At 42.4% G+C, this 12,481-nt stretch overlaps 1 protein-coding gene across 1 annotated transcript; it reads left to right on the top strand.

Annotated features, from left to right (window-relative positions):
* Positions 1 to 100: 100 nt before the first annotated feature.
* Positions 101 to 2,106, top strand: fgf20b (fibroblast growth factor 20b). Its single transcript, XM_030062475.1, has 3 exons — positions 101 to 719; positions 959 to 1,062; positions 1,313 to 2,106. Exons 1-3 carry the CDS (start codon positions 443 to 445, stop codon positions 1,556 to 1,558), a joined length of 627 nt encoding a protein of 208 aa, XP_029918335.1. The 5' UTR covers positions 101 to 442; the 3' UTR covers positions 1,559 to 2,106.
* The last annotated feature ends 10,375 nt before the right edge of the window (positions 2,107 to 12,481 follow it).

The raw sequence follows: 12,481 nt of genomic DNA, 5'->3' as shown, positions 1-12,481 counted from the left end.
ACCTGCCTCACCACCCCTGCCACTTTGAGCGCAAACCTCCAAGAGCTGCCTTACCTGCACTGCAGTGATTCAAACCCCTGCGCTGTAGCCTTTATCCCCTCCTCACAAAGCCACGGCTGGACCCTCTGAGGCATCCCCGTCCGGTATGAACAGGTAGGCAACATGAGGGCTATCTGACCAGCAGCTGCAGCCTCTTAAACCTCTGCTGATGAAGACGCAGCGGCGGGTCAGAAATCTGTGAAGGAGCGGATATTTGCGCACGGTGCGTGTTCCATGTCAAGGGAAAGAGACCCGCTGCGCCTGTCTTTGCACAGAGGGGACATGTGCTAAGTAACGGAGGGGGGGACGTAAACATGCAATAGGTGACAGTGGCAACCAGGTACTACGCAAGAGCGCTCCCTCCGGACCTGCTCACTGAACTTTACCCACTGAGGTTTACGCGATGGCTGCTCTGGGTGAAGTTGGAGGCTTCTTGCACGGTGTTGATGGTATTGGACACGTTGGGTCCCCTTTCCTCCTGACCCCACTTGGGGACAGTCCGACGCTGATGGGGGAGCACTTCATACCTGGGGAGAGGTTGTCCCGGAGCGCCACGGCGGATTTAACTCATCTAAAAGGGATTCTAAGGAGGAGACAGTTATACTGTAGAACTGGATTTCACCTGGAAATACTTCCGGATGGCACCGTGCAGGGGACGAGAAAGGACCATAGTCGTTTTGGTAAATATTTGGTTCTTTATTTTATACATTTTGGCAGCCCACAGATAGGTGAAATGGCAATAATGCCCATAAGAATCATGTAATCAGTGTTGTTCTCTAAACCATTTCTGATCTCTAATTATTTGTTTCCAGCAAAATGCTCTGAGGTATAGAGCTGAGTTTGGATGTTCAGCCTGCTTTGTAATAATCTTTCATCTTTGTCAAAGCATGTACAGAACAACTGTGTTATTCTTCTCCAGGTATTTTGGAATTCATAAGCCTTGCTGTTGGATTGATAAGCATTAGAGGGGTGGACAGTGGACTGTATCTGGGGATGAATGACAAAGGAGAGCTGTATGGCTCTGTAAGTACCAAGCTTTACCCATCTTTGCTTATTCATGCTGCCTTATCTCCAGTGTGAATCAGAGTTTTTGTCTGTATGATTTACCTCCTGGAGGAATTCCTTTTTTCATTCCTCCGTATCTGTGGTGTTTAGTTTGTTTATTACAAAGGATGTAATGTCAAATAGTTTGTTTCTACATTTCCTGCACCACGACTAAGTATCCGGTCCTTGTCAAGTGTAGATTATGGTGTACCTTTGTTTTCCCTTTCAGGAAAAGCTCACAGCTGAGTGTGTCTTCAGGGAGCAGTTTGAGGAGAACTGGTACAACACATACTCCTCCAACCTCTACAAGCATGGAGACAAAGGGACACGGTACTTTGTGGCACTGAATAAGGATGGCACCCCGAGGGACGGGACAAAATCTAGGCGACATCAGAAGTTTACCCACTTCTTGCCGAGGCCTGTGGAGCCAGATCGGGTGCCAGAGCTGTACAGGGAGATCCTGGGCCACAGCTGAGACCGGGCAGCCTCTGGTCCAGATCAGGAATAGCTGCTAACGCTGCAGCCCTCACAGGGAGCAGATAAGAGGGAGCCGGGGATGTGGCCAGTCCAGGTTGGTAGACGGAGGAGCCAGCAGCCCAACCAGCAGGGTAGCCCACATTACGGATAAAGGCACCGGGGCCTCCTCTAGGAATGCATGGGCCATCTCTCAGCGGCCGGGAAGACAGTCTAGAATGTCTGACTTTGTCAACCTGCGCGCCAAGCATGAGGGGGTCGTTTGTTTCAGAGGCCAGCCGACCCTAAAAGTACCTGCGTGGAATAGGAGAAGAACTGGAAGTGGAGCAGAGAGAAAGAGGGAGAAGCTGAATGGTCAGGGAGCGTCTCCTCTGTGCCGAGTCGGATGTGTCTGTTGGACAGAGACGCCAATTGGCAAGGAGTCCATGGGAATCCGTACTATCATGAGAATGGTATTTTTATTTGGGTGCTGTGTCAGAGAGCCTTAGTTTGTTCAGAAGGACTTTGAAGGAATTCAGTTTTTTCTTAGCTGTGTCTAGATGTGTTTAAAAAGAGTAAAAATGTAAAAAAAAAAAAAAAAAAATTATTTATTCATTTTAGATACATATATTTATGTTATATATTTATTTATTTGAGAATATATTTTTACAGTTAGATATATGTCGTAATAGAAAAAAAACACTAGAAATTGTATCAACATGTAAAGACTGAGACACTAAACCTCTTTTATTCTGAGAAAAGCATATTGTGTCTTTTATAGGGTCTCAGAAACTGGTGTACTATGATTACAACAAACAAACAAACAAAACAAAACAAAAAAAACAAAAAAAAAAAAATAAAAGAACACAGGCAAAAATTTGAAAAGACCCCCACTGCAGTCCAAATGCATATTATCACAACCACAGAGGTCATTAGTGGTGATCTTTTTTTTTTTAGCAGATCAGATTTTTTACATGGTATCTAGCAGCAGTCATGATTGATGAGCACTGAGATGTTATGTAAGAGCAGAATCTGAAGGAAACAAACCGAAGCCAAATTTAGATTTCTCCTGTCAAACAATAAACGGCTCAAAATATCACCTTAATTCTTTTTTTTTTTTCTTCAGACGATCAGTGATCAGTCCAGGTGCAGAAACGAAGATATTTTGTTTGCTGTTCCCTGTGCCCGCTGACAGTGTGCGCTTGAAGTCCCCAGATTTATAGTTTCAGCAAATCAATATTTTCAAAGAAGTGCACTCTGCTGTTTAGCTTTGTCTTTCAAATTTTGCGAGTTTAAACCTATAAACCCACTTACGAGATCAATGTTGTCTTTCTTTATGGTTGCCATTACGCTGCGAGACAAGACGTAGAGTCGATGCACACATAAAAACTTCAAAGCCTCTCTCCTGGATCCTCTGAATGTAGTGGCCGCACAATGACACGATCAGGGCCAAATAAAAACTGACCTTTAGCTCCAGCCCAGCAGCTTGGCAGATGTATAAAACTGGAGGTCAGTGAGATAAGGATGAAATAATCACTCCTGACAGTTTCATAAATATAGCCCCGTTGAAAAGTGTTATGAAACAATGACAGTCAAGATGGCCAAAACATCCCCAGGAACTGAAATCTTGATTTATTTTTCTTTGTTTGTGTATGTAATACCTTATCCTCTGGTCTGCTGATGGCTTCATCAGAGAGGGGCTTGCAGAGAGATTGTCTTACAATATGCCTGCTTTTTCAAAAGATTTATAGGGACCCGTCTTCAAAGGGAGAAAAAGACACGCCACTCTGAGTGTCTCCGTTTAGCACTTAGCAGTTCGACTAACCAAAAGAATGTTATGGGAGAAACACGGGATTTTGAGGTTACAAAGCGTATGATTATTAAACAACGGCTGAATTAGTGATTGGTTTAAAAAGAAAAGCCACTATCTCATATCTCTGTACAATTTCCTCCATGGTTGGGAGGAGATCTGTGTTGAAGCATGAAAGCTAAGCCTGTGATCTTAACATCTGATGTTAGGCAAGCCAGTGGGTGTCTTGATATGGGGAGTCAACTCTGCTTGCCAACTCTCTCTTGTCTGTGATACTATGGGACTTTCCCATCTGCACACCTTGAACATCAACACATGTCTATCTTCAATTAATGACAGTATGTTGTGTGTATTATAACCTATGTGCACATGGACATCCCCTGTCCACCACATAAACACATACATTATTATTACAACATACAAAGGAAATGCAGTGGATGGTTTGTCCCTTTTTTAAAAAAAAAAAAAAAAAAAAAAGGCAATGTTGAAGGAAAACATCTCCACCTTAACAAGATATTTAGTCCAAAAAAAAATCTTGTTTTTCTTAAAACAAGTTAAAAAAAAAAAAATCTACCAGTGGGATGAGAAAATCCCACTTGTTTCTGATGCAATTTTATTTGTTTCAGATGAAAAACTCCCAGTATTCTTTTTCTGGGACCAAGTATGAATATGTTGAAACAAGGCAGAACAAGGCAAATGAGCCCAGTATCAAGAAAATGATGCTGGATTCAGGAAAATTATGGAGATAAGTGGGTTCACATTGGAAAACAAGTGGGATAATGTCATCCCACTGGCAGATTGTTTCACTTGTTGCTGAAAAACAAGATTTTAACGCTGAATATGAGACGAAATGACTTGTTAAAATGGAGATTTTTCTGTTGCTAATACAAAACATGCATGTATTTAAGCATAAAAATAGTAAATAAGTTGTGCTCAACTGTGTTCACTCTGATCCTGGAGTCTGCTTTTGCTCTAAAAGAGGGTGTTGTTGTAATAGTCGGAGCACAAGTCTGACCAGCAGCTTCTTTTTCTGCTGCTAACCTCAGCTCTGTGTCAGCAAGATCTCCAAAAGGACAAACATTTCAAAGCAGGGCTCATTGCCATCACCTTCTCCAGCCATTAAAAACAAGACTTTGTGTAAATGTAAGAGCGTAACCCCCTTCCGCCCCCCTTTTTGACATTTTGAAGGTCATCTCTCTAAACACGTTGGAAATCCTGACTTGTGATACCTGATGCCTAGAAGTGCTCTTTGGCACTTGTTTAACCGATGTTTTGGAGCCTGCGTGGCCTTAGACAGATGCTTTTGTTCCTCTACTCCGCCTCCACCAGGTGGTCCGTGGCTGCCCGCTGAAAAACACTTAAACCCCTCATCCGCACCCACTCTGGAGGCTGTCTCACACGCTTAATGGATGCTCCCTGACTTTCATCACCTCCTCAGCAGCGGCCTTAAAGGGCTCTCGAGGAAACCCAATCAAGTGTGTGTGTGTGTGCGTGTGTGTGTGTGTGTGTGTGTGTGTGTGTGTGGCATGGGTCCACAGGCAGGTGTGGAAGTCAGTGATCTTCCTCGTCTCTCTTCGCGGTCCAGTCAGACAGTGCAGGTGTTCCCTCAGCACTCGAGCTCTCTCACACTCTGATCTCCGCCTCTGTGTTTGTCAGCTGGGGGATACAGGAGGTAAGTTAGCGGTAGGAGGGTGGAAATATGGCTGCCTTTGTAGTCTGCCCCCAATTATCAGGGAGCATAATTTCTATATTTAGAGGGCTGGGTTGTGGAGGACGGGAGGTGCCGAGAGCTCACCTGTTGCCTCTAAAGCCATGAGTGTGTTTGCTGAGGGATGCTGTCTGCAGCTTTGTGTCATTTGAATCCCGCAACTATTGATTTCAGGCTCTTTGTTGTTTGTTTATTCCTTAGTAAATTGCCGTGCTCACAAATTATGAGCTGCATGTGTGTTTACAGGGATTACATCAGAAGTGTAAGTATAGCGTGACCTGCTTGATATTTTTGGGCAGTTATGCGTGAAAGGTTCATGTCCAGGGGGAAAAAAAAAATCTGCACTTTACAGTCAGGGCCATGAGTTGTGGTTCACTCTTAATGTCATCCATCCATTCATTCATCCACTTTTCCACCTCCTGAAAAAAAAAAATCCACCTGAAGAAAAGAAAAAATCATCTCGGCACTTAAAGAGTATTGTACTTCTTTTGAGTTCAATCATTTTTAATGTCATAGCTGAGAGGATTTTGTGGTCTGCCTTCCGCAAACGGCAATTAGACCAGCATACCTGATTTACTGACACTCCACATCCCAAGCTGTCAGCTACGACGGAAAATATGCTCCTCTGTTTGCATCTCCATGGAGACATTAGTAGAAAACAACAATGTTTAGGTGTTGCGGGGAAAAAAAGAAAAAGAAAAAAGCCGGAGCACTGTGATTTCTACAGAGTTTTGTTTTCTCGGTGCAAACAAGGCCCACGCTCTGAGCAACACCTCGGTGCGATTGCAGCCCTCGCGGAGTGACTGACAGTGTTTTGATAATCTTAAGGCATCAGAACATACCTGGGGGAGGCTGTGCAGAGGAAGCTGTGCTGGTACAACAAACACACAGCTGCCATCTGCAGCATCTGCAGCACAGCAGTTACAGTCCAGGCTGAGACCAGCTTAACACGCCATGACTCTAATAATTATATAACATGCATTATTAGAGTTGTGTTTTATCCTTTCTAAAGGGTAGGAAAGTTCCTGGTTGACTGTATCATCTACAGTGAACCTTTTGAACCTCTGGAAATTAATTTTTGGCAAAAAAATGAATATTACACACTAGTTTTATAAAATATTAAGTGCACAAATGAAGTGTATCAAGGTAAATGTCACTATGTCTCATTGATCTTTCTTATAAAAATGTATACCTGTTACAGAGTCCATAGAGTTAAATAAGGATTTCTTGGATTTGTGACAGCTGAGGTGAAGATAATGAAAAAGGGGCTTCAACTCCATATCAGGACTATATCCCTAATCATTTTTACATTTAGTGTATTCACACTGTTTGCACTTTATTTCAACACCACAGTTTCTCTGGCTTCTCAGTCAAGCGGCCTCAGCCTCAGTCTGCCGCAGCCCCTAGCCCCTCACATCTGCTGACCAAACCGGTGGGCAAGTCCCCACGGAGCCGCCTGGTCACCCCTTCCTCTGGCCCATGTGTCCACATTACAAAGCCACAAATTAGGTCTTGACATTTGGGCGCTATAATTGCCCCCTGAAAAGCATGAGGCATCAATTAGGCTCTCAGCACCATGACAGGTTATCCCTACAGGACATAATCGCCCTGCTAGACTCCTCGGCTGGACTGCGCCATCAGGGTGCAGACACACACACACACACACACTCACACACACACAAACCAGAATTTCAATTTTTTTCCATCTTCCCTGGATATAGAGTGTGTTTCTTCAAGTTCAGATACATTATGGACAGCTCTAACGCTTCAGAGAAAATGTCATTGATTCCTAAATAGTTTGACAGGCTCAATAAAATTTGTCATCGTTTCAAAATGATAGACGTGTGATAATAATTTCTATGTGGAGGCCGTGCTGGAGGTTTGGCGGTAGGTCTCAGGGTGCTGCAGCAGTAATAGCTGCTTAGACGCCTTTGATTTTCCGACTCTGGTGCAGCCTGACAGTTTTTTCTCCCACAGGGCTCGGAGATCTTTAGGGTCAGAGAGAGGGTCAATTGGTTCATTTCCATAGCTTCCACTTTAAACATTCTTCCAGGCTTTTGGAAGCAATTCAATCAGCAGTGAAAACACTGGTTAGCAGCGTGGAATTACCAAACATCATTAAGGATGCAGGCCATTCACAAACAAGCATAAAGAACTGCACAATAAATTCTATGCAAATCTGCAAGATTACAGGATACGATATGGGAGTAATGCTGCAGTGCACAAAGATATTAGATGTTAGAGGTAACGTTTGGCATAAATAACCCAAAAGCTTTGAAGGCTCACATCATCAGTGAGTACTTCTATTGCTGAGGTGGGATGTTAAGATTAGATATGGGTTATTAAAGTTTATAATTGGATTTTTATACCAACAAAACAGGCTTAATTTCCACTTTACTGACCATTAGCACAAATTAAAGACCTATTCTCCAATAAACACAACTTTGAGGAAAATGGACTTTCAGATTACACAGATATGAGTGTATATATATTTTACATTACCTTTAAGTGAGGATCAAAATTATGATAATAAATTAGAACAGAGAAAAAGATACAAAGTGTAAATTTTTTTCATACAGTTTTAGATATCAAAGATGTCCTACGTGGGGCAGTTTCCCAGGAAATTTGATTCATACTACAATAGATTGCCTCACTATCTGAAGTCAAGCTTGCACTTAATCAAAAATATTTTTGTCTTGCTGCAGCATCCCGACTGTATTTTCCTTTTTTCTGATCCTAGAGGGAGAGAGAGAGACACCGGCCAAAATGCCAAAGTAAAGGCTCCACCTTTATAATAGATGTTTCTAAGGTGAGGAACATGGTAGGCGAGGGTGTGAGGAAGATTGCACTCTCACTGCCTACTGGTGAAAGTGGAAATGTGCTTTGTTGCCCCTAAGTCAGGCGGAAAATTGCAAACCCATTTGTCATTGTATGCCAAGATGTAGAGGTCAGTCGGTGGATTCCTTCATGACAAGCTTACGGAATCGAATGTTTTTCCACGGCCTCACCCCTTCACACCTGCACCTCCAGGTAAAATAACAAAACAGGGAGAGAAAGAGAGAAAAGAGGGCTTAGAGCGAGAGACTTAAAGACAGGGGGAGAGAAAAACGATATGCGAGAAGAATTCACCATGAAACCCTGCACGTCTGTTGGCCATTTCAGCTCATTTGAACCCAATATACATTTAGCTCACTGTGGCAGATGAAATGCCAGTTTTTTGGCCAACATCCAAACCTGCAGAATACCACTAATTATTCGTGCCTGTGACCGCAGAGCAGTCATGGAGGCTCCAAAGGATGTTGTTTGTTATCCTCTCGGTCAAAACAGCACAGCACTTGCTTGATTTGAGCATAAAGCAATAACAGAAACAAAACTTTTCCACTGCATGATTGACTGCTTAATCGTGCAGAGGAGCATCTTGGCTGCAGAGGTGTTTCCTACAGCTCAAACCCACATGAAACAGATAGATGCTGAGGTGATTTAGCTTTTGCACAATTCACTCATAATAGCTCTGTGTGTACGTATCAGTGAGTACATTAGCACACAATTAGCAGTGTGGTGATGACGGTAATGAAAATGTGTCTGCGGAGGATCAGTAGAAATCAACGTGAAAGACAAACTGCCTTAACAAATTTTCTCCTATTACCAATGCCAACTATTTATGTAACCAAAGAATGACTCGCCTAGTCCTAGACAGGGTCAAAGAGAAACATATAACCAATATTTTTTTTGTTTAATAAATGCAAACGACAAACAGATCAATGAACAGTTAATAAAAGCACTTGGATAGTTTTGTTGCTGAGTAATTCTTAATTCAAACGGGCAAAAATAGTCAAGATTTTTAGCTACAGAAAAATGTAGCAAAGAGGAGCTCTCCTGTGACAAGCCTGCTGCACAGATATAGTATAAACAGGGTTTTACTTTACAGTGCATTAATCTGTACCTCTTACATAGTTACATTGTATAAATCACAGGGCTAAACATGAACAAGCCCCGGCGAGTTGCAAGGCGCAAGTGATCCAAGAGAGCCGCTTGAGTCCCAGTTGTTTTGGAGAACAGTGAGGAATCACAGCCAAAACAGAAAACCACTTCAGAGGAATCGATGTGAATCAATAGCCCTGTGATCTGTTGCACCCCAAACGCTACATCCAATCCCTAATTACATCACTTTTGAGGAAAAATAGCACCAATGTATATAATGTAACAAGCTCCACAAAATAAATAGACATTTTGCACAAATGTCATGCAGCAGTGGTATGCAGGTGAACACCAGTGACCGTAACCTCTTTTATAAAGACAGAGAGAGAGAGAGAGAGAGAGAGAGAGAGAGAGAGAAAGTGTGTGTATGATTCACTCTGGTGTTTCTGGGCTGCTGTGGCTGCTGTTACTGTGATCTCAGGGAGTGTTAGCGATACAAAATGTTGTGGGGAACTTCAAACAAGCGTTGCAGCACAGCTCGGATCCTCCTCCATAGTAATAACTTAGAGTGCTTCTGGGAGGAGGAAATCCCCTGGCCAGGCAGGGCACATCACTCCACTACAAAAAGAAAGAGCTGTGCTGTTTCACACAGCCAACCTGCAGACTCCACCTTGAAAAAACAAGCCCAGAAGACTATCGCACTGGATGACATTACAAACTACAGCATTGTAGCTACACATGCCACATTCATCTAGATACAAACTTCTGCACAATACAAATACAAGATTTCCTTGGACGGAGTGGAACAAGCAGCATTCAAACACAACTGACTGATTATACGTCTGCACAAAAACTAATCCTGTGCTAAAATCATAGCCTCGAGGCACAGATTCATCTATTCTTGTTAAGTCATATTTTCATGTGACAAATTGAAAAAGCAAGAAATCAAGTGTGGGCCAACAATCAAACAAACATTATCATTTATTATCTTCTGGGAAAAGTCAGTTTAAAGTGTAAAATTTTTCTGTGAAAAAGCAAAATGTGTCTCCCATTGGTTCTCACAGAATGAGACAACATGGCCTTTTGGCTTCAAGTGTCACACAGCAATGCATGAGAGTTACATTGAAAACTCAAAACAAAACAAAAATGGAGTCTGCATGTCACCCTGTGCATACTGAAAGTCCAAAACTCACTTATAAAATGAATATATAGTAGGCTTATTCCAAGCCCATATCATAAACATAATCCATCCTGGAGTGCTGCTAAGGACTGCTGAGTTCTTCCAGATTATCACAGATACAGAGGTTAATCAGAAGAGCTTCAAGCAGGCCTTTATTTTGCCAAAGCCTGCATGCCCTCCAGTATCAAAGGCAACATGAAAACGCAAAGCAAGAAGCTGCAGCAGGTGATAAGCAGCGACCCGGCAGAGAGTTAAGAGGGATCGTGGCGGAGAAAGAAAGTTCATTCTTCGAGTTTCTTTGACTCGTGTCCCAGGTTGCACCTTCATGGAAACGCTGCAGCTTTCGACAAACTCACATTGGATCAGAAAATTAAAAAAAAAAATGCTCAACTTAAGTTGTGCTAGAGAGGACTGTCAAGACACAAATGGCAATTAGAAAAGAGATTAATAATCACCATGCAGCTCTGAAATGATGTTGCTGTTTTTGGACAGATGCCCGGTGCAAGATAAGGATTTGTCAAGGATGGTTATACAAAAATAATTAGCCGTTCCAAATTTGAGGACAGTGTTTCAAGATTTGTCATACTTTTAGAGTGAATGTGGTTTTTCCTGGATGACTTCATGGTTTTCCTGGTTCTGAAATCCCTCTGATGAAGAAACAGAAGTCTCTGTGGGGAATTAGAGGAATTATAATGGCAATAGTTTGACCTGCAAAGTAGCATTAAAGTGTGAACTGATCCTTTCACTAAACTTACTTATCCCTATTTTAGCAACTAGTATAAAAGTATACATTTATTAGTCGTTGTTGGACACAGTGTTTTTTATGATACCTTGGCCTTGGTTACTTCCTGCTAATAAGGTGTGCATGCTTACCTTTCCACATCCCGGTAACTAATCGTCACACAGATCTGGCCAAGAATAGAGTGGTTGAACACACGGGAAATATCATATTCAAGCATTCTAGAGTTACTCCTCCGCTTCCAAATTTCTCATGCCTTGACCAAGAGGATGCCAGCATTATCTGGTTCAGTAGACTGAAATTATACTTCAAAGACATGAGTCCCTCCTAAATGGCACAGGGAGGTATCTAAATGTTCCAGTGTTTCAGTGTGAATTTAGCTCTGTTAGTCCACCAAGCCTCAGCAGGTGTATTTTTATTGGATTCATATTTATCAGTGAGGTGATCAGAAACCCCGGTGCCAGCGGGCTAGGTCATCCTCGCACATTATGAAACTGGAAACACAGCTCTCATAAACTCGGCGCGGCGCTGTTTGATTGGGAGAAGAAGAAAGAAGTGACCCCCATATTTCTACAATAAAGACTCAAGGGGTGAGATTTGCATCAAATGTCAAAGCAAAGGTCTGAAGCAGTGGAGTGAAGCTGCGGCTTTGGCTGACATTATGTTTCAGGATCTGCTTTGTCATTTGCAGAGCAGAGTGACAACAGACTTTTCATTTCGCCTTTATTTGCATCCATCGACAAAGCTGAATCTGCACTAAATAATCCAACGCACCTCAGTAAAGGAATTTATATCATCTAAACCAGTACAGGTTTTTGTTTGTTTTTTGTGACCAAATTTTTATTGATTTTTTTTTCTTTTTTTCCCATTTGCTTTCATTATGGAGGAGACATTACATCACAAAATCTAGAAACTGAAATTTTGTGTTGACACTGTATAACACAACTGCATATATTCAATAAGGTAAAACACATATATCTATCTACCTACCTATCTACTCTTTTCTTATGTTGTAGGTGTACTGACGGCTTCAACTTGAGCTCAAGCATTCAGAGGAGTTACCTTTAAAAGAAATCATCCAGGACAGGCTCTAGCCCCCTCTCTCAGATAGTTTACACCCTCCTGCTCGGGCAGATCAAAGCGCCTCTCTGTGCACATTAGGAAAATACAGGGGACTCATTTTGAGTGCTCAAAGTGCCACACAGATGCTTAGCCATACATTCCCCCTGTCAGAGGCAAACAAAGACAGTTTTCTGGGAGGAGAAAGGCATGCCGTGTCTCCAGCATGCCTCACCTGTGGTGACCAATCACAATAGTAGCTCCAATCCCAAGCCCTGAAGGAAGATAGGTGAGGGTTTATGTTGTCATTGGTGGATGCTTTACAATCTGGTGTTATACATCTCACAGCTAATGTTTATTTTCACTGGGACCACCTCATTCTTTCACTCTGACCCATAAAGATGCTATGTGTAATCATAACAACATAGATAGGGATGTTAAAATGTCGGCTGAGCATTCATTCATTCAGCTTCTGCAGTGTCAACAAGCAAGCTGTCATTCTGTGAACTGGAGTCTTGTCCTCATTTCCTG

The sequence above is a fragment of the Myripristis murdjan genome, chromosome 10 (assembly GCF_902150065.1).
Source record: "Myripristis murdjan chromosome 10, fMyrMur1.1, whole genome shotgun sequence".
NCBI classification, from domain to species: Eukaryota; Metazoa; Chordata; class Actinopteri; order Holocentriformes; family Holocentridae; genus Myripristis; species Myripristis murdjan.
The sequence above is the reverse complement of the archived record's forward strand: the minus strand, read 5'-3'. Positions and strand labels throughout refer to the sequence as shown.